The 22,474-nt window shown below is 44.5% G+C and overlaps 1 protein-coding gene across 1 annotated transcript in view; it reads right to left on the bottom strand.

The window, feature by feature from the left end:
• fras1 (Fraser extracellular matrix complex subunit 1) overlaps positions 1-22,474 on the bottom strand; it is a 562,738-nt gene that overhangs the window by 165,337 nt on the left and 374,927 nt on the right. Inside the window, exons 34-36 of the mRNA XM_078543632.1 lie at positions 11,198-11,335; positions 5,886-5,918; positions 3,809-3,940 (exon numbers count right to left, since the gene is read on the bottom strand). Coding sequence (XP_078399758.1) covers positions 3,809-3,940; positions 5,886-5,918; positions 11,198-11,335 — 303 coding nt within the window. The remainder of the gene's footprint in view (positions 1-3,808; positions 3,941-5,885; positions 5,919-11,197; positions 11,336-22,474) is intronic.

Genomic DNA, 22,474 nt, shown 5'->3' with positions numbered 1-22,474 from the left:
CCTGCCCCTCACTTGGGAGAAAGTCCAGTCTCAGGGGGATGATTCTGAATCTGATTGGCCAACAGCTCTGTAATCCAGCAGTGCCAGTGGCAGCAGGGACCAGAATTGGGACTACAAGCAAGCCCCAGATTCTAAGTCCTGGATCCAGGACTAGGTAAGTCTGGGGGCTCTCATGGCGGGAAGAGTGGTGAGGCCAGGGGTGTTGGGGGATCTTGACGGAGAGGCCAGGAGAGGAGGAAGCCCTGCAGAGGAAAGACCGGGGGGATAGGAGTTCCAATACAGAAAAGGGGAAAAGGGCCGTTGGGGGAGGTGTCCTCCCTTCCTGCTCGCGGCCTGAGCAGGGTGATGTACCAGGCTTACTCCCCAGCCCTGAACTTCCCTAGACAGCCTGAAGACTGAGGCCACTTGAGGGCTTCAATTAACACGAGGGCAGGCAGACTGCCCTAGGCCTTACCCATCCGACCATAAAATTGGGAACAGGTTGGGGATGGGCAGGAGGGTGGCGGGAAGGCCACCTAGGTAATTTTACGGGTCCACCCACCTGCAGAACTGCCAGAGAGGGATAGTAAAATTCTGCTCCATGAGTTTGTTTTTCACAAATTATAATGTTATCAACCCAAGATCGCTCCCACTCACAGGGCCTGGAAGGAAGAAATTTATTGACTGAGCATCAGAGGAAATGAACTTTACCTCAGTTTTACCCAAGAGAACAAATGAATCATGAACCATTGAAGCTGTGAATTACTACTGCACAATTGGAATTCTCTACCCTTGTAGCTTCTCCTGTAAACACTAGGCCTGGCAACAAGGAGTCACTTATAACATGGGTTAAAATCTAATGCAATTGAAGACCGAGTAAGAATTGGGCCATTCACATCTGAGACCTGGGCCAGAATTTTCCACCCCTGACTGGATGGGAACAGATGTGAGATAGCAAACAAAATGGTAAAAACTCCCAACCTGTGCCATTTTCCTGACACTGGAGAAGGGAGTAGGCCTCGTACAGTCCTGCTCCTATTAACTAGCTCATTTACATCGTGGTGGGTTCATTAAGAGCCCGTCTCTGGAAAGTTTTATGATTTTCAGCAGGGTGGCTGGGGTTCAGCTGCTGTCGGGTTTTATACCAGCTGCATCGTAGTGAGAAACATGAGATGGAGGCTGGATGAGGTTTCTAATATAGGTAAAATGGCTTTGCCTTCCTTACTGTTCACCAGAAAATTATGGGTTCTGTAGCATGATATGTATCTGTGTTCATTATAGTGAGCCATGCCTGTGCTGTGAATGGGAGATTTAACGAAGAATTAAACAAAGTATTTTCCAAATTTTCACCGCATTATCGGACATGCTATGTGAATTACTAGCTGTGTGTGTGATGAGGAGAGTAATGAACTGCTAGCAATGAACAGCAACCTGGTTGCTCAAGTGCACTTCTTTTTGGACAATTGCAAGGAGATACCTAGGTAGTTGCTTACCCATCCTCTGATGGGGAAATATGAATAACAGCAGTCTAACTTACAAAATGGGGAGTGAACATAAACTAGATTTTTGTGTTAATTATTCCAAATTCTGCTGTCAGGTAAAAGATCAACAATGTAAATGTACAGAAGTTGTGAAATGAATTTAAAAAATACTAAAAATGAAATAAATGGCAAAGTGCAGTTTTCAGTATTGTAATTGTAGCTTAGTTAAATAAGTAACAATTTAAAATTTTTAAGCACTTTTGATTGATTTTCTGTTTTCAGTTTAGTTAGCTGCTGAGATTAACAGTTCTGAGGTCAGATTGTTTATTTGGCAGATTTTTGGGCTCTTGAATGCATCCCAGCTCTTATGATAGGACTCATGAGATCATATGTTTATATAGTGGATAACGAGTGGAGGGTGGGGTAGAGGCTGGGATGGGGGAGTTTTGGGTGGGTGGAGGGAGTTAATTGTTTAGCAAATTTACTTTTAAATACATTTTGAGGCCTTCCTGATACAGTTTAACATACGTCATTAATTCTATCGGAAGATCCAGGTCGATATATTTCGGAACAGACAGGATTAGAGGGCAGGCCTCTTAACCACCCCGCTTGGGAGTCAGCCCACCTCCACTTCCGGCATGAGTCTGCCAATGACGACAGCAGACTCATCTCCAAGCAATTTAAGACCTTGACCTCAGGGAAATCCTGCTTTCTGGCAGGCTGGCAATGTAGACGGGATTAAAATGCAGGATAAGTCCTGCCTCCATCGGGAAAATCTGGCTCCGGCCTCAAATTCAGGCCAAATTAATGGAATGAATGTCTCCTCTTTCACCAAACTGTAAGTGCCACACAAAATGAAGTCTCAAACCAATTTCTTGGATGCATGGGCCTACTGCACAAACTGGCACTGTGAGTTCTCCCACATTCAAGTCTAGCTCAATGCCAGATGAGGGCCAGAAGCAAGACAAGTCTGTTTAACGTCTGGTGAAACTCCTAGTGATGTGTAAGGGAGCAAAAATGAAAAAAAAATCTGCCGCGTACGTTTAATTCATAAGATTTTAAAAGATGGTGCTGACTTATAATTTGCAGTATATGCAATAAATTGAATTATATATCCCTTTCTGTAACCACTTCAGTTCAAAGAATAATTAATTTGGGCAAACTTGGTTTCTACCCTGAATGGTGCTGGTAGCAAAGAAATAACTTGTTCAGACTTATAAGTTAAAAATGCATTCCCCCATATCTGTCAATATTATGCAAAAGATAACATGAACTGAATTGTGTTTCTAAGATGTTACATGTCCTGAGGTTGAAATGAGATTAAATAAACCACTTCTAGCCTATGCAGTTTTCTAAAGGATACATTATATGAATTTGTACTCCTGATATGCTAGACGTACATGGTGGGAGATTGGGCACAAAGGTCAGTGCATCCCATAGGATTTACTGCACCCTATTTTTAACTGATGGAAAATCCTGCAAGGCCCACTGACCTCTGAAATCAGATTTATAATATTTGCTTCTACCATGCAAAGCACTGTACTGGAAATATGGGCAGAATATTACACTTGGTGTTCGGGCATGTGCCCGACACGCCCGAGCGTAAAATGACACACGATGATGTCAGGTATGCATCCCGATGTCATCACGCAGTCTCACGATATTTCGTTCGGCGGCTGCATACTGGAGTCAGCTGCGCTCCCGCCGATAATTAAAAGGTCTATTAAGGCCATTAACAATCTAATTAAATACAAATTTACACCCCCCGCCCAAGCCAACGGTTGGTGAGCAGGCAAAAAGGCCAAGCGGCCTTTACATTTTTTAGGAAAGCTCGTCCATGAGCGGGATGAGGATTCCTAAAGCAAATAAACAGTAAGTAAAAACTTTATTTTTGAATTAAAAACATGTCCCAGAGGGGACATGTTTTATTAAATTTTTATTCTCTTCATTTTTTTTTTACACAGCGCTTCAATCTCCAGCTCAGTGCCTTAGGGAGATTGAAGCGCTCTTTCTCGTGCATGTGCAAACTGCGTGCTAGGTCCAGTTCTCCCTCCTCCCCCTGCTCTGCGCTGCTGCTTGCAATCCATGCGTGAAATCGCAGTGCGGAGCCAATCGTGGGCAGCTGTCGGCTTCCCGACCGCCCCAACCCACCCTCGCTGAGCACCTCCGCCAAGGGCAAAATCCTGCCCATGAATTCATCAAATCTATACTTATATGTAGAACATGTATGGTTAAACAAACATTTTACAAGAATGGGACCAAAGCTTGGATATTGAATATTCAGTATATTTAACAAGCAGAAGTAAACAGACATTGAACCAGTCAATTGATTAGGACAAATACCCTACCAATAGCTGCTCTTCCTCCCTGGCTGACTTCGATGAAGGGTTCTAATATTTGAAAAACAGGAGGTTGCTGATTGGTAGAGAGCAGATGAATGGTAAATTCCATTTCTGGGGATGTATGTTCACCATCAGAAACTGCACAAAGAAAAGCAAACAACATAAGGTTGCAGCCATCTCCAAATATATATGGCAAAATACATTCTTAACATTCTAAAGAAAACCACAAACAGGCCTCGAACATTAATACAGACCACTTATTATTAAGACTGATTTTTTTCAGTTAGATATATCAGTCTCTTGTATTATGCTCATGTTAACACATATATGCTACACAAGCAGGATAAGTGTTTCAAGGCTGTAGGTTCCTCTTACGTGAGAGAGTAGCTCCACAACTTTATCTGGGAGCAAACTACAATGTCAGAGTTGGTATTTCATCAGAAGGTTGGGTTTATCAGATTGACGAGGTGAGGGCTTACCCTACATTAAACATAAAGTAAATAAACTTTCTGGAGGGTCTGTATATTGGGAGTAGATTGGTAGGATGTTGATTTTCATCATGAGCTGAGCATGTTGAACTCATGGACAGGATTTTCCCTGCGAGCTTCAGGACCCCGCCACCACACTCAAATAGGATCAGAAGCCTGCACCATGTGGGAAACAGTCACGCATCTGTGATTTGCCCAAAATTGGCCCATTAGTGACCAGAAGGCAAGTTTGCAATCCAATTAAGGACAGCAGGTGGGATCTTGAAGCTGGAGGACCAATAGGAAGCAGCAACAGCAGGATGCCATGTTAGATAAATAGATAGAGGCACCCTCTCATTTTAAAACTTAAAATACAAAAAGAGGCCATGGCAGCTGCTCGCCAATTGCATGGACGGAATAACTCCATGGGGCGGCCTGCAGCTGAACCCAGGCACAGGGCTGCACTGATGCCCACCACTTGCAGGGGGCCTGGAGGCCAGCTGTAAAATCCAAGATGCCTCCAGCAATAAGCTTTAACAGGCCTATAAGTGCTCTAAGTATCACTTGGCCCCGCCAACCCCCTACCCTGCCACACGGAAAACAACTAAAAATTCAGCCCCATGTCTTCAAACTGTGAGCACAGGTCCTTGCCACAAAAAGGGAAGAGACAATTTCACATAGGTAAATCCATGTTGCTTTTGTAGATCTTTCAGCAGTCACAGGCCAGTGCTGGTATTTATTTAGTAGTAGGTAACTTGTTCCTTTTCTTTGTCTGGCAGTGGTACGTTGCATGAGATTAGAGAGAAGAGGGGACCCAAAGAACGATTCAAGTTACCTTTTTTATGCTGGAAGATAAGTATTATTCAGTTGTGAATGCAATGTACTACGTTTATCTAAGAGAAAATTGTAGTGATCATTTCAATTATTCAGGTTAAAAATAATTTTCTTTTCAGAAAAATGCAAATACTTCCCAAACAAAGCCAATACTCTAATATCACCACTGATATTATCCAGATAATATGGAAATAAAGATTTTTGTAAAGCCATTGTTATCTTGGTTTTATTTTGAACCCTGATTTGCATATCCATGCAAAGGTGTTAACAAAATACCTACGGAGATTGCATGCTTGTCTAGTAACACCCATCCCAACCAATGTATAGTAAATACTGAGAGGATTAAAGGTATGTTGATTGTCGTGTTTCTTTGGTTTTTCAGCAAATGCATCTGTTGAAATGAAGATTTAGTCTCTTCATTTATAAGATGATAATTCCACTATGTTAACATTTGATAGGTCATGAACATATTGGGAATTTTATTCCTGATATTCATAGAGAATTAGCATTTAGTATAAATCTGGGATTTGGAATTACATATTAGGAGACATGCAAGAATGGAGATAACACCTTCCCTGAAAGTCTGGAGCTGCTCCTGTATACAGTATCTGATAACCATCGCTATAGCTTTGTTTCAGGTGCAAGAATGTTAAGATTCAATTACACCACATTCAAAAGGTTAGGGTAGGACTCAAAGCCACCAGGAAGTATTTGACTGAGGGTGATAGAACCCCATTTACTTGAAGCTGTTTGCGATAAATCTATATTTAGGAACTGTATACCTGTAAAAAGGAAGTTCACCGACTCAGGCAGACCTAGGAGAATGAAACCACGTTCAAATTATTTAGTTTGGAGATGCCCACTATTGGAATGGAACAAATAAATGCACCTCTACAACAGTATAAACAATGGTTCTCAGTCTGAATACCATAACAAATTGAACTGTATGAAGTTAACAGCTTACTAAACAAAAAGCATGGTCATGACTTTCAGGATTTAAATTGTGAGACAGGATAAGCTGTCACTTAGAAAGGCAAGGGGTAATCAAGGACACTCAGCCTGGGTTTGTTAAGGGAAGGCCGTGTCTGACTAACTTGATTAAATTTTTTAGGAAGTAACAAGGATTAATGAAGGTAGTGCAGTTGATATGGTCTGCATGAATTTTAGCAAGGCTTTTGACAAGGTCGCACATGGCAGACAGGTTTAAAAAATAAAAGCCCATGAGATCCAGGTGAATCTAGCAAGCTGGATACAAAATTGGCTCAGTGGCAGGAATCAATCATAATGGCTAGCTAGTGTTTTTTCAGGTGGAAGGCTGTTTCTGTGGGGTACTGGAGGGGTCAGTACTAGGTCCCCTGCTTTTTGTGGTGTATATATGAATCACTTGGACTTAAATGTAGGGGGAATGATCAAGAACTTTGGAGACGACACAAAAATTGGCCGCGTGATTGATAGTGAGGAGGGAAGCTGTAGACTGCAGGAAGATATCAATGGACTGGTCAGGTGGGCAGGAAAATGGAAAATTCAGTTGCAAAAACACCGATCAACCACTACCCTTTGTTTCCTGCCACTGAACCATTTTGTACCCAGTAGCAAATGGAATTCAACCCGGAGAAGTATGAAGTGATGCATTTGAGGAGGTCAAACATGGCAAAGGAATGCACAATAAATGGGAGGATACTGAGAGGTCTAGTGGAAGTGAGGGACCTTGGAGTGCTTGTTCCCAGATTCCTGAAGGTAATAGCAGAGATCGGTAAGGTGTTAAGGTGACATATGGAATACTTTCCTTTATTAGTCGAGGCACAGAATATAAAAGCAGGAAGGTTATGCTGGAGCTATATGAAACACTATTTAGGCCACAACTTGAGTACTGTGTGCAGTTATGGTCACCTCATTACAGAAAGGATGTAATTGCAATAGAGAGGGTATAGAAGAGACTTATGAGGATGTTGCCAGGACTGGAAAATTACAGCTGTGAAGAAAGATTGGATAGGCTGGGGTTGTTTTCTTGAGAACAGAGGAGGCTGCTGGGAGATTACATTGAAATCTGCAAGTTGTGAGAGGCCTGGATGGAGTGGATGGAAAGGGCCTACTTAACTTAGCAGAGAGGTCAATGACAAGCGGGCATAGATTTCAAATGATTGCTAGAAGGATTAGAGGAGAAATGAGGGTCTGGAACTCACTGTCTGAAAGGGTAGTACAGGCAGAAACACTCAATTTATTTAAAAGGTGTCTGGATATGCACCTGAAATCCTGTAACCTCCAGGGCTATGGACCAAGTGTTGGGAAATGGGATTCGGCCAGCACAAACATGATGGCAGAGTGATCTCCTTCTGTGTCGTAATTGTTTCTACATTTTCTAAATACCTGAAAAGGAGGAATGTGTAGGGATGTGGGGAGAGGGCAGGGGAGTAGCAGTACCTGAATTGTTCCTTAAGAGAGCTAGCACAGACACGATGGACTGAATGGCTTTCTTCTGTTCTGTAACAATTCTATTGGCAGAATTTTGCCCTTGGCATGCAGGATCAGCGGAGACGGGTGGGGGCAGTCGGGAAGCCAACTACCGCCAGCGATCGGCAGCACTCCATGATTTTACGCGGGCGGGCCAATTAAAGCGTGATATGCGAGCGGCAGCGCTCAGCGCTGCCTGTGCTGGCGGGGGGGTGGGGGGGGGGGGGGGGGGTGGGCGAGTGCGATCGGGCCTAGCGCAGATTTCGCGCATGCGTGTGAGAGAGCGCAGAATAATCTCCCTGAGGCATAGAGCTGTCTCAGGGAAATGAAGAATTTTCAAAAAACAAAATGAAGAGCAGAAATATGTAATGAAACATACCAGGGACATGTTTTGAATTTAAAAATTAAGTTTTATTTTATTTGTATTTGCTTTTGAAAGCCTCATCCCGGCCGTGGATGAGGTTTCCAAAAAAATGCAAAGGCCAATTGGCCTTTTCGCCTGCCCATCAACCGTTAGGTTGAATGGGCAGTGAAAAATTAAAGTCAATTGTTAACTTAATGACCTTAATGGGCCTTATAATTGTCGGCGAACACACTGCCAGCTCCAGGGCCGACCAAACTATTGTTGGGACAAGCAGCCAGTGATAGGAGGAGATAACCAAAAGATGTCACAGACAAAAGAACAAAGAGGTGTTGAAGGTGGTGATATTATCTAAAGGAATGTGCTAATTAAGAGTAGAGAGCAGGACAGGCAAGCTACAGATAGCTCTAGTGAGGGTGGGGTGAAATAATACTAAAAGGGCATAAAAGGTATAGATAAACAATGGGTGGAAATACATTTAAAAATAATGGAAATAGGTGGGAAAAGAAAAATCTATATAAATTATTGGAAAAAACAAAAAGGAGGGGGAAGAAATGGAAAGGGGGTGGGGATGGAGGAGAGAGTTCAACATCTAAAATTGTTGAACTTAATATTCAGTCCGGAAGGCTGTAAAGTGCCTAGTTGGAAGATGAGGTGATGTTCCTCAAGTTTGCGTTGAGCTTCACTGGAACAATGCAGCAAGCCAAGGACAGACATGTGGGCAAGAGAGCAGGGTGGAGTGTTGAAATGGCAAGCGACAGGGAGGTCTGGGTAATGCTTGCGGACAGACCGAAGGTGTTCTGCAAAGCGGTCACCCAGTCTGCGTTTGGTCTCTCCAACGTAGAGGAAACCACATGTGTTTGGTGGTGGCATCATGCTAGAGCTGGCGGAAATGGCGGAGGATGATCCTTTGAATGCGGAGGCTGGTGGGGTGATAAGTGAGGACAAGGGGGACCCTATCATGTTTCTGGGAGGGAGGAGAAGGCGTGAGGGCGGATACGTGGGAGTTGGGCCGGACACGGTTGAGGGCCCTGTCAACTACCGTGGGGGGAAAACCTCGGTTAAGGAAGAAGTAGGACATGTCAGAGGAACTGTTTTTGAAAGTAGCATCATCAGAACAGATGCGACGGAGACGAAGGAACTGAGAGAATGGGATGGAGTCCTTACAGGAAGCGGGGTGTGAGGAGCTGTAGTCGAGGTAGCTGTGGGAGTCAGTAGGCTTGTAATGGATAGCTCTTCTCCGCCGATGCTGCCAGACCTGCTGAGTTTTTCCAGGTATTTCTGTTTCTGTTTTTGTTTTGGATTTCTAGCATCCGCAGTTTTTTGTTTTATATAGGGTGTGAATGAAATTTGGATTTTAAGATAAGTGGAAAAATTGGTAGATTTTCAAAGGGACATGATTACGACTGGCAAGATAAATAGGGCAAGGTTATTATGTTGATTTTTCCCAAAAGTGCTGACCATAATGACAACATAAAAGATTTTTATATTCTGGGAAAAGTAAATTCCAAACACATGGGGGAACAATGGGATTTACAAATCAAAGTAGCAGAAATATATTTAAAGAAGGATGGAAGGCTGTGTGGGGGTGGCTGTGTGAGATCTGAAAGGAACACCATGTGAAACAGACTTGGGGAAAAATCTCTAGCCACTGTGCAGAAGTCTGCTGTCCCAGTCACCAAAATTGTGTTAAAGGCCTTTGGAATATCAAGTGGGTGTTTGTGGTAACCTTGTTGGATTGTCTCTATAAATTTAAAATCTATTTTGGACTGTTACTTTAAAGGGGGTGTGTCATTGGGAGTCCAGTTAAGTAGGAATCTTGGAAATTGTTCTAATATTAAGTAACTGTGTAACTGTAATCTTGTGTGTGTGTTTTATTCTTTTCTATTGTTAATAAGTGTTTTAATTTAATTTTTAAAGTCTCGAAAGATGTTAGTGAACTCATTGCTTCTGAATTCAGTGTATAAACCTTCTCGCAATAAATACAAATGGCAAAACTGTTGTGGTAGCGTAGCCAAGTTTCCCTCGTGGGTTTGGTCAACCTGGCAAATACTACCTGCCGTCTCATTACACAAGACACAACAGCAAATCATCCAGAGTGTCACTGAGTGTGGAAAACTCCAATGTATAGTGGCTCTTCAGAAGTAAGGCAGAATCAAGGGAACTTTACTCTGCAACTGTTTATGCTGTAATCAGCCTATAAATGATTGGGGTTGATCAGAGATGAAAAAAGTAAAAAGATGTGCTACTCTCCAGAAGTGCCATTCTTCACCTTGACGAATACAAAATTCATCCAGTAAATTTAAATTAGGGGGCCGGTTAGCTCAGTTGGCTAGATGGTTAGCATGTGGTTCAAAATAATGGCAAACCACCATTGACAAAAAACTGCCAAGACAAACAGCTCAGGATGAAGCATCAGCAGACAATGAACCAAAGGCCTGCCTTTTGGCAGAGCAAACATGGAGATGAAAATGTTAAAAAGTAGTAGATTTCCCATTTATTGTGATTGGGCATAACAGATCTTCTGGGCACAGTGTGTAAATGAAAATTGATTGGTGGGAGATGAAAGGATCATGAATATGTAATCATTTTCGCTTGATTTTCTGTCCAATTAATGAAGGTATTCGACCTTATGCACTGCACCTATTGACCTTTTATGCCCAAACACTGTAAGAGGAAAATGTTAACTTTGATGGTCTTCAATGCTAAGACTTATTATTAAGCCTCAGAATAAGTAATATGTTTGTTTGTATATATATTTTGCATCATGTTCCTTTCGAATGAAAGAGAATTTGAATAAGCCTTAATAATTTGCCTTAATCGGGGTATGCTCTCAGTGATTAATGTGAATGAAAACCATAACATAACTAAATGGGGAAACCTAATTTTGTTAACATTACTACCTAGCAGAAACATACCACGCTAGTCATGGCATGATATAATGGAAACTCATCTATGACCGGATGTTCTTATACTTTTTTCATTAATGTTAATGGTCCAGAATCAGAAACACTAATGACATGTGCAAGCTGTGACTTCTGTCACCCAGGAAAAGAATATCTGGAACTTCCTGTCACAGAGAAAAAATACTCAATTTATTGTATAATCAAATGAAGACTGATGGAATTGCCAGGTTCTGTGCTCCTGTCGACCATTTATGCCACTATGCAAGTTATACCTTAGCTCAAAATGTGTTCAATACTGATTTATAGATAAGAAATCAATTGACTCAGAATAAGTAATATATATATATGTACATATATATTGCATCATGTTCCTTACCAGTGAAAGAGAATTTGAATAAGCCTCGCGCGTGCAAAGATGCTGCTGGAGGACGGTACAGAATCTTCCCATTGTCAACGTCAGCTTGAGTGAAGAATGTGACTGGGAAGAAAGGGCTGCCAGAGTGTTCAATGGTGCCTGAAAAAAGGCAACACAATGTTTATACAACAGCAACACAAAAACTAATAGTTGCCACCCATGTATTATAATGCAACTCTATTTTTGGCATCGATTCAGTGGATGGAATAGTCGTGAAACTGGATAGCCACCTCTGGTATCTGCACACACAGAGAAAAATGTGGAAATCCAGAAGTTGCAGTCAACTTTCTCCTGTTCCTGCATAAGCTCCACTGCTCTGGCACTTTGCCAACAGATTCAGTATTCAGGAAATTGGAGGGCATAAAGTTGTAATACTTGCCCACTGGATACCTAAAAATGCCAGAAAAGGTTAGAGCTTGTGCATAAGCGAATAATTAACAACATGATAAAACTTAATTACAGCCAAACAACCTCTCCAGCACTGAAAATTTAGTTTTATAAGCGTGGAGTCTCATTTCTACAGATTTTAATTATTGTAGGAGGTTTAATTTTTTAAAAATTCTGTTGCATTTACTTTCTTTTTTTTTAGCTCTCTCAATCTCATCCTTTTATCCTCTCTTAAATTTGCTTTCTTACATTATTTTATATTAAATTAAAAATTCCAATTTATGCTTCCTACTTTAGACATTGCAGGCGGGATTTTCAAAAGGCTGGAGAGTCAGGATTCGGTGCGAGCGAGATTTGAAAATTGCAATCTTGGGGTCGTCTCGGGATCCTGATGCCTCTGGGACAGATTTGAATTTTCAAAGGGCCTATGGGAGGGGCGAGGCTGGGGGGAGGGAAACGGGGAACCCACTCACTGCCGCTTAGCAGCCTATTAAGCTTAATGAGAATGTTAAGAGAGCTGTGCATTCATGATTGCAATTTTTAATCTTTAATTCAGCAAACCCAAACAGTCTGGTGCACATTGGTGCACACAACTTTGGGTTTGCCATGGAGCTATTTCTCTTTACTTATTTAAGACTGACCTTTCCTCGACCTCCTTGCGCCGGTTCTTGCGCTGCTCCGTAATTTAGCCCACATGGCCCCTTTTATCGCCATGGGTGCTGCTGACCCTGTAAGAAGCTGCCTAATCCCTTTAGCAAGGCAGTGGCAGCTCTAACATTTGCCACTGGTGCCAGGCAGGCAAGCAGCTCCCAACTCCCAGAGACACTCAACACAACCACTTGGTTACCTAGCTTGCCTCCTGCCCAGCTACTCCATTAGCATTAAAAAATAGCGTTGATCAACCTGAGAGGGTCGTGATGAGATGGGTTCTGCACCCGCAGCATGTGTTGGACTGAGACCCACATGATTGTGGTGGGGGCAGCCTAGAGTACCTGCACCCAGGTGCAGCGCTCGAACTCCAGGACATGTGGAAGTCAGGGTGATGACATGCTGGGAGGGGATCTTCAAGCTGGTGTGGCACAGACCGATCTGCTGCCCTCTGCGATCCACATCATTGTGCCTCCTTGCTACGGGAGGTTAAAATGTGTGCTCCCAAGTGAGATGAAGGCAGCATATGGCTGAGGAGGGGGTGGGGGAAAGGACACACCCGGCATATTTGTGTGAGGGTTCGGCAGCAGTGGGGTAAGGATGCACTGGACCCCTGCAATGGCCAACTGGACTTGCGGTAGGCCAGCCGCGAGGAGATTCACGGTACAAATATCACTTACCAATGCTCTTTTCTCATTTCCAGGAGAAGAATTCTCATGACACCACCGAGTGGGTGAGGACTGGCGGTGGGCCAGCCTAGTTAGTGCTGCTTAGCCACTTCGAGCAGGAGACCCCCGACCTGGAGAGGTGCCATGCACCCAGTTGCACCGGAGCCGGAGAGGCTGGGGTTCCACGGGCAGGTATGAATGGCCAGCACTCACCTCACCGGTAGTCTACCAACAGCCATGGCAGTGCTGATTGTTGAGTGAGGGACGTTACCAACGCGGCTTGCCCACTGCGTGTGGAATGATGAGCGCCTGATGATCCAGGGGACAGGCATGATTGAATTTCTTTACTCTTCGTTTCAGCCTCAGCGGTGCAGGGCCGGGACCTGGAGCAGCAGAGGCCCCCTCTGACACCTGAGGGCCATGAAGTTCCAACATCACAAGCATTACACCATTTCTGCCAGGCAGGCACCAGCACAGATGCTGGTGCCTCGGTGGGCATCAGATCTTCGGCTAGTGTCCTGGGGCACAGTGGTGAGGGCACTTCACAGTCACTGGGGGAGCTGGCGGAGACAGACAGTGCCCATGGCACCAGCAGTCGGAAGACTGCAGGAGCCCAGGCATATGCTCAGTCTGTGGTGATGAATCTTTGGAGTTGTCCGCGATGCAGCCAACTCATGAGATGCGGCCGGGTGTGCGGGACCATCTGTTGGAGATACATGAGACTGTGCTTGGCTTGGTGTCAGTGGTGGAGGAGTCTACGCGGACCATAGCCAATGCATTGAGCCTCAAGGCTGAGCACCAAGCTTCCTCCATGGAGAGAGTGCTGACTCTCATGGAGAGGCAGCTCCAGGGACAAGATCGTTGATTGGGAGACACCGCAAAGATCACCCACTGACCGCTGGAAAGAGCCGGAGGCATAGAAGTTGAGGGCAGCTGTGACCTTTAGAGCCACGGGCATGGGGTGTCCACCCACACAGTTAGTGGAGATCTCAAGCCCAATCATCTGACAGAGTTTTCACTGTCTCCCTCGAGAGACGGAACCTCCTTCGGCACTGCACCTCAGACATATTGAGGTAGCTGCTTCGCTGCCTGTATACCCTGGCAGCAGGATAGTGGTGTCTTCTGCAGCCCCTTCCGCCTTGGACTACCTCTTGGCCCTGCGCCCCTTGTGCCTGCACCTCTCCTCCCAAAGGTAGCTCCCCTGGAAGCTGAATGTGCACTCATGGCCTCCTCCCACTTCTAGCCCTCTCTTCCTCCTCAGAGGAGGTGCCTACAGTGTATATCTGCCATTCCCAGGCTCAGGGAGGCTTCCTGAAACCTACAAGCCCCAAAACAAATCCTCACTGAAAGCGCTGACCAGAAGGTTATGAGTCCAGTCCAAGCAGCTGGAATGCGTTTTGAAGTTTTCCAGCTCACACAGACAAGTTTCAGTAACTTCTGTACAATAACTTTTAAATCTGTAGAATCCCGACCCCACTAAGCTCTCTTCTCCCGCCCGTGGATGAGGTTTATACAAATTTCTGCTACCCGCCTGCCCATTGCACCTGTGCAGTCTTCGGCTGCAAGATCCCCTCAATTGGAGCCTCAAGGGCTTTACGTGGCCCGTTAATTAATGGCAATGGAGATCATCGCACGCCTGCCCACCGAAATATCACAATGGAGTGCGGTGACATCAGGACGCTCGCCCAACGTCACTGCGCGTCATTTTACATGCCGGCGTGTGGGTCCCACCCCCTGCACGCCAACGGGAAAATTCTGCTCCTAAACGTTAAGCCAATGGGGACTGGCAATTAATGAATAGCTTGTGTAACTAATGTAATTTGTGTGCTGCTATGTTAGGACTGATTGTGACAACATCAAGTTATTTAAGGAAGAGCTGATTTAGAAGGTTCATTAAAAACAGCAACAACCTGCATCTAATTGCAACTTTAATGTAAAAAAAAATCCCATGCTGCTTCACAGAAGCATAAGAAAATGAATGCCAGGTTAACCAAGAAGATATTGGATGGGAGGAGGGGGTTGTGCTGGGGATAGTTATCAAAATCATGGTCAGGAAGGTGTATGTTAAAGAGCGTGTTATGAACACTGGACTTTATAAGATGGTTGTGTTTCAAACTGTCTCCTTTAATCAATGGTAAAACAGGGTGGCTTGGAGTGGGGATGTGACCTCCTACAAATCCTACCCAGAGACAAGCCATGTGACCTGCTCATTGAAAATGAAGTGCAAGTTTTAACACCTGGACACAAAGGAGGCGGCAGCTGGTCTTGCTGTGTGCAGGCTCTCAGAGTCATTCAGACAGAGAAACTTGGAGAAGATGACTGGCAACATGTACTGCTATACCAGGAAGAAAAAGGACTGTTTTTTTGAGTTAATCACCAAGCAGGATGCTTGAATTCTTGAATTCCTGGTTCAGCAAAATGGGGCTTGTGGAGAGTTAAAGACCAAGGAGTCACTAGAGGGTGCCTTATTTTTTTTTAAATTCATTCATGGGATGTGGGCATCACTGGCTAAGCCAGCATTTATTGCCCATCCCCAATTGTCCTTGAGAAAGTGGTGGTGAGCTGCCTTCTTGAACTACTGCAGTCCATGTGATGTAGATACACCCACAGTGCTGTAAGGGATGGAGTTCCAGGATTTTGACCCAGTGACAGTGGAGAAATGGTGATATAGGTGAGTGGCTTGGAGGGGGACTTCCAGGTAGTGGTGTTCCCATCTACCTGCTGCCCTTATCCTTCTAGATGGTAGTGCTCGTGGGTTTGAAGGTGCTGTCTAAGGAGCATTGGTAAGTTGCTGCAGTGCATCTTGTAGATGGTACACACTGCTGCCACTGTACGCTGGTGGTGGAGGGAGAGGATATTTGTGGATTGAGTGCCAATCAAGCGGGCTGCTTTATCCTTGATAGTGTCAAGCTTCTTGAGTGTTGTTGCAGCTGCACTTATCCAGGCAAGTGGGGAGTATTCCATCACACTCCTGACTTGTGCCTTGTAGATGACCGACAGGCTTTGGGGAGTCAGGAGGTGAGTTATTCGCCACAAGATTCCTAGCCTCTGACCGGCTCTTGTAGCCACAGCATTTATATGGCTGGTCCAGTTCAGCTTCTGGTCAATGATAACCCTCAGGATGTTGATAGTGGAGGATTCAGTGATGCTAATGCCATTGAATGTCAAGGGGTGATGGTTAGGTTCTCTCTTGTTGGAGATGGTCATTGCCGGGCACCTGTGTCGTGCGAATGTTATTTGCCACTTGTCAGCCGAAGCCTGGATATTGTCCAGGTCTTGCTGCATTTGGACATGGACTGCTTCAGTACCCGAGTCGTCGTGAATGGTGCTTAACATTGTGCAATAATCAGCGAGCATCCCCACTTTTGACCTTATGATGGAAGGAAGATCATTGATGAAGCAGCTGAAGATGGTTGAGCCAAGGACACTACCCTGAGGAACTCCTGCTGTGATGCCTTGGAACTGAGATGATTGACCTCCAACAACCACAACCATCCTCCTTTGTGCTATGTATGATTCTAGCCAGTGGAGAGTTTTCCCCTGATTCCAATCGAAGCCAGTTTTGCCACACTTGGTCAAATGCTGCCTTGATGTCAAGAGCCAATAGCTATTGCTTTTACCTAGCAGTTCCCACATATCAAGGATACCAACTTATACTGCCTTGGACAGCTGGTGTTAACAACTTTGTGTCCAAAAGTGAATGAACAATACTTCTGCATAGAATGTGATATGAAACAAGAAATATGCCGGAGTGATTTAAAGATAGCAATCTAATTTCAGACAACTTTTTTCATTTATTACAGTCATATTGGAATCAATTAATTAGAGCTACAATTTCCAGGTTTATAGAAATGTGTAAATAATTATCTTAGATATAAACTTTTACAATATTAAGTTTATTACAATGTAACAGCACTGCTTCTAAACATCTGTTTATGATAGAGGCCAGTGTGGAGAATGCTTTCTCATTAAACATTTGCCCTTCTTGCTACTCAGCTGGAAAATAATGATGGTTTTGCTGTTGACCTGCACTCTCTATCCCTGGCCTTCATCACTTATTGATTAGCAGGAAAATGGAGACTCAATGTCACAAATATTGCAGATTGTAAAAGATAGTTGCATTGTTCAACTTCTGTTGATAATCAATGGTGCTTGTAAAACATTTCTAACTCTTCTGGATCATAAATCATCGATGCCAAAATTGCAATTCAGAGGCAACTGTGGGGCACTGCAATTTTAAACCAGTGTTATCTAGTTGGACAGGATTTCATAACAGCAAGATAAAAACAAAAAGCTAAATGCTACTGCGGATGCTGGAAATCCAAACCAAAAACAGAATTACCTGGAAAAACTCAGCAAGTCTGGCAGCATCGGCGGAGAAAAAATCAGTTAACGTTTCGAGCCTTCATGGCCCTTCGGCAGAACTGGAGCATAGTTAGAAGAAGGGAGAAATATAAATTGGTTTCAGGTGGGTGGGTGGGGGGGCGGGGTGGGGGGGACACATTGAGGGTGTGGTGTGGTGGTTGTGGAGATGAGCAGATAATCAAAAGATGTCACAGACAAAAGGGTCAAAGAGGTGTTGAAGGTGGTGATATTTGTCTGAGAAAAGTGCTAATTAAGAATGGAAGACAGGATATTCAAAGTACAGCTCTAGTGGGGGTGGGGTGGAAAGACTAAAGGTTTTAGTTTTAGATTTAAAAATGATGGAAATAGGTGGCGAAAGAAGAATCTATATAAATTATTGAAAAAAAAGCGGGGGGGGGGGGGGGAAGAAACGGGGTGGGGATGGGGGGAGGGGGAGTTTAAGATCTAAAGTTGTTGAATTCCGACTAGGCACTTTACAGCCCTCCGGGCTGAATATTGAATTCAACAACTTTAGATCTTAAACTCCCCCTCCCCCCATCCCCACCCCGTTTCTTTCCCCCCCCCCCGCTTTTTTTCCAATAATTTATATAGATTCTTCTTTCCCCACCTATTTCCATTATTTTTAAATCTAAAACTAAAACCTTTAGTCTTTCCACCCCACCCCCACTAGAGCTGTACTTTGAATATCCTGTCTTCCATTCTTAATTAGCACTTTTCTCAGACAAATATCACCACCTTCAACACCTCTTTGACCCTTTTGTCTGTGACATCTTTTGATTATCTGCTCATCTCCACAATCACCACACCACACCCTCAATGTGACCCCCCCCGCCCCCCCCCCCCCCCCCGCCCCCCCCACCCACCTTAAACCAATTTATATTTCTCCCTTCTTCTAACTATGCTCCAGTTCTGCCGAAGGGCCATGAAGGCTCGAAACGTTAACTGATTTCTTCTCCGCCGATGCTGCCAGACTTGCTGAGTTTTTCCAGGTAATTCTGTTTTTGTTTCATAACAGCACTTTGCCTAACACTGTAGCCAGCAGCAATTTGATTAATTGCAGAAATAAGGCAACCTGAATGGGAAGGTATGTTGAAGGGAAGTTGTTATCTCTTTCTTGCTTTTGGTCAATTAAAAATAAAATAAATTTAATATTAAGGTTGCATGGAATTAGAAACTGTTTTTAGTTAAGGCCTCAGCTGCACAAGAAAATAGCAAGTGAAGCAAGACCAATTGTTTGTGTAGGTGGTGATACTTCTTTAGATCTAAGTTCTGCAGTCCTGCCACATCCAGTCATGAATGGTGGTGGGCAATTAAACAACTCATTGGAGGAGGAGGCTCCACAAATATCCCCATCCTCAATGATGCAGGAGCCCAGCACATCAGTGCAAAAGATAAGGCTAAAGCATTTGCTACATCTTCAGCCAGAAGTGCCGAGTGGATGATCTATCTCAGCCTTCTCCGGAGGTCCCCAGCATCACAGATGCCAGTCTTCAGTCAATTCGATTCACTCCACATGATATCAAGAAACGGCTGAATGCACCAAATACTGCTCCCTGACAATATTCCGGCAACAGTACTGAAGACTTGTACTCCAGAACTTGCCGTGCCTCTAGCCAAGCTGTTCCAGTACGACGACAACACTGGCATCTTCCCGGCTACGTGGAAAATTGCCCAGGTATGTCCTGTATACAAAAAGCAGGACAATTCCAACCCGGTCAATTACCACCCCTTCAGTCTACTCTCCATCGTCAACAGTGCTATCAAGCATCACTTGCTTAATAATAACCTGCTCACTGACACCCAGTTTGGGTCCGCCATGGCCACTCAGCTCCCGACCTCATTGCAGCCTTGGTTCAAACATGGACAAAAGAGTTGAACTGCAATGGTGAGGTGAGAGTGACTGCCCTTGACATCAAGGCAACATTTAACCGAGTGTGGCATCAAGGAGCCCTAACAAAACTGGAGTCAATGGGAATCAGGGAGATAACTCTCCACTGGTTGGAGTGATACCTGGCACAAAGGAAGATGGTTGTGGTTGTTGGAGGTTAGTCATCCCAGCTCCAGGACATCACTGTAGGAGTTCCCTCAGGGTAGTGTCCTCGGCCCAACCATCTTCAGCTGCTTCATCAGTGACCTTCCTTTCATCATAAGGTCAGAAGTGGGGATGTTCGCTGATGGTAGCACAATGGTGAGCACCATTAACAAATCCTCAGATATGGAAGCAGTCTCTATGTCCATATGCAGCAAAACCTGGGCAATATCCAGCTTGGGCTGACAAGTGGCAAGTAACATTCACACCACACAAGTGGCAGGCAAAGATCATCTCCGCCAAAAGAGAATCAAACCATCGCCCCTTGATGTTCAATGGCATCACAATCACAGAATCCCCCACTATCAACATCCTGGGGGTTACTGTTAACCAGAAACTGAACTGGGCTAGCCATATAAATACTGTGGCTACAAGAGCAGGTCAGAGGCTAGGAATCCTGCGACGAATAACTTACCTCCTGACTCCCCAAAGCCTGTCCACCATCTACAAGGCACAAGTCAGGGGTGTAATGGAATACTCCCCGCTTGCCTGGATGAGTGCAGCTCCCACAACATTCAAGAAGCTTGACACCATCCAGGACAATGCAGCCCGCTTGATTGGCACCACATCCACAAACATTCACTCCCTCCACCCCCGAAGCAAAGTAGCAGCAGTGTGTACCATCTACAAGATGCACTACAGGAATTCACCAAGGCTCCTTAGATAGCACCTCCCAAACCCACGACCACTACCATCTAGAAGGACAAGGGCAGCAGATACATGGGAACACCACCACCTGGAAGTTCTCCTCCAAGTCACTCACCATCCTGACTTGGCAGTATATCACCATTTCTTCATTGTCGTTGGGTCAAAATCCTGGAACCCCCTTTCTAACAGCACTGTGGGTGTACCTACACCACATGGACTGCAGCAGTTCAAGAAGGCAGCTCACTACCACCTTCTGAAGGGCAACTAGAGATGGGCAATAAATGCTGGCCCAGCCAGCGAAGCCCACATCCCCTGAATGAATAAAAAAAAGACAGTGACATTGTTGGGGCATTGCCAGTTAATTAAAGAATTAAATTCTTAAAGAATTAAAGAAGAGAATGGTAAGATTGCCAAGTAAGGTTGATGTGTAGAGGGGCATTGTAAGGTGTGAAAGCTTAAATAGTTGGTTTGCAATTAGTACTGCGTTTAGTAAGAGATACAATGAAAGAGAAGATGGATCACATTACTGTAATCAGAGTCTGTCGGTAAAGCAGGTAGAACAGTGGACTAATAATTCAGGAATTAACAGATAGGTAACAGGATAACACAGAGTGGTATTCAAGAGGAGGAAGTGAAGGGAAACCTGTGGTGAGGAAATTAGAGATTATAGTAGCTGAGGATCCAATGGCATGATTGGCGAACAGTTCTCTTTATCATAAACAGAAATTTAATAAGCTGGTGATTTATTCGCCAGGATAATGTTGTTACTATTGCTGAAAATGTGAATGTCAGTGCAGAAAGTGGGAGTGTAGGCTATAGTGATAATCCATCTGGAAATAAATGATCAACAGAGAAGAAGCAGTAAGAGATATGCAAAGATAAGTTCAGGCATCTTGCTTGGAAACTGAAGGATAAAGGGGTATAAATGTATCTTGGGAAGCAGTACAAATAGCATTAGGGAATCCACAGCCCTTTTAACACTCCGCCCATTTTCTTTTATGTTGACTTTATTTTCATGATTATTACCAATTTTTGGTAAATATGCACGGTATATGCTGAGACTTGTGGAGTAGATGAGAAAAATTGACCATGCTTGCAGCTCGACTGGTTGACGTAGTCAACGGATTCATTAATATCCCTGAGTAAAAGGAATTACAATCCCTACCTAGCCTGGCCTAAAACCAGACTTTAGTCCACACCATGTGGCTGATTACATGGGCATTCTCCAACCAGTCTGCTGTAGCTTTGATGAAGTGCCATGGAAACCCCAGGAAAATTATGTTAACGCTGTTTTTACACTGTTTCGCCGGAGTTGCCGTAGCTCCTCTGGCACTTGGGTGGGAAACCCCCACTGAAATGTAATCCCATAATGTATTCTGAAGTGGCCTAGCTCTGCTGTATTCTAAGGGCAACTCAGGGTATATAATAAATGCAGCTTTGCCAGTGTTGGCACACCCTGAGAACAAAGAGAAAAACAAATGGGGTTATTCAACATTCAATTAGATGCCACGATGGGAAAGTTAAGGTCCTAGTTTTAGTTGGACGAACGGCCTTTTGTAATTCTTGACTTTTCTTATATAAAAATGTTAATTTTCATCTGTTTACTTTTAAATTAATTGATGGAATCGTCCGTGCCTGCTTCATCAGGCGTGTTTGGTGGCATGAGCAGACAATATGGCGAGAAGGTCAAAAATCGGTTTCACGGTGTCATGAAACCAATTTGCTCAGCCCGTTGATGGTGGGCTGTGTTTCCCGCCATCAGACATCGGGAACCTCATTATAATACATCAGTATACCATTATAAGGTCAGCCCGCCGGACTCATCCCCCTCCCACGCAGAATCGTCCGCCACGTCAGCATGGAATTTCACAACAACATATAAAAAGCTGGCACTTGGTGGGCTGCACTTCGCTCCGGACTTCAAAGTTTGTTTGCCCACCTTGTTTCAGTCAGCACTCGCAGTCATCAGCATCAGGCTTCACAAGCAGCACCACATCACTTTTAGGGGGGTTCACGGGCGCATCTCTACCTAACAGATCAGCCATATGTGGGTGGATTTTCAATGGCTGCAAGGCTAGGGCTTGCTTGCGGAAGGGAGAGAAATGGCCTGAGGCAAAGGAAGAGGCTGCAGGACGAGGGCTGTGCTGGGGAAGAAGGGTATCCCAGGGTGTGTGTGGAGGCACATGTTGATCTATGCAAGTGGCCTCAAGATGGTGAGGGCTGAGGAGGCAGTCTCCAGAGGAATGGGGCCAGATGGACATGTGAGGGTATGTGCGTGAGAATGGGTGGTGATGTCCCTTGAGCTGGCAGTGAGTGAGATGCCAGTGAATATGTGATGGGCTTGAGTGTGTTGGTTTAGAATGATGAGATGGTTGCCTTACCCTGGCAGCACGGATGAGGTAATTCATCCTCTATCTGTATTGGATGGCCAAC

Source organism: Cetorhinus maximus, chromosome 1 (genome assembly GCF_964194155.1).
Source record: "Cetorhinus maximus chromosome 1, sCetMax3.hap1.1, whole genome shotgun sequence".
Lineage (NCBI taxonomy): Eukaryota > Metazoa > Chordata > Chondrichthyes > Lamniformes > Cetorhinidae > Cetorhinus > Cetorhinus maximus.
The sequence above is the reverse complement of the archived record's forward strand: the minus strand, read 5'-3'. Positions and strand labels throughout refer to the sequence as shown.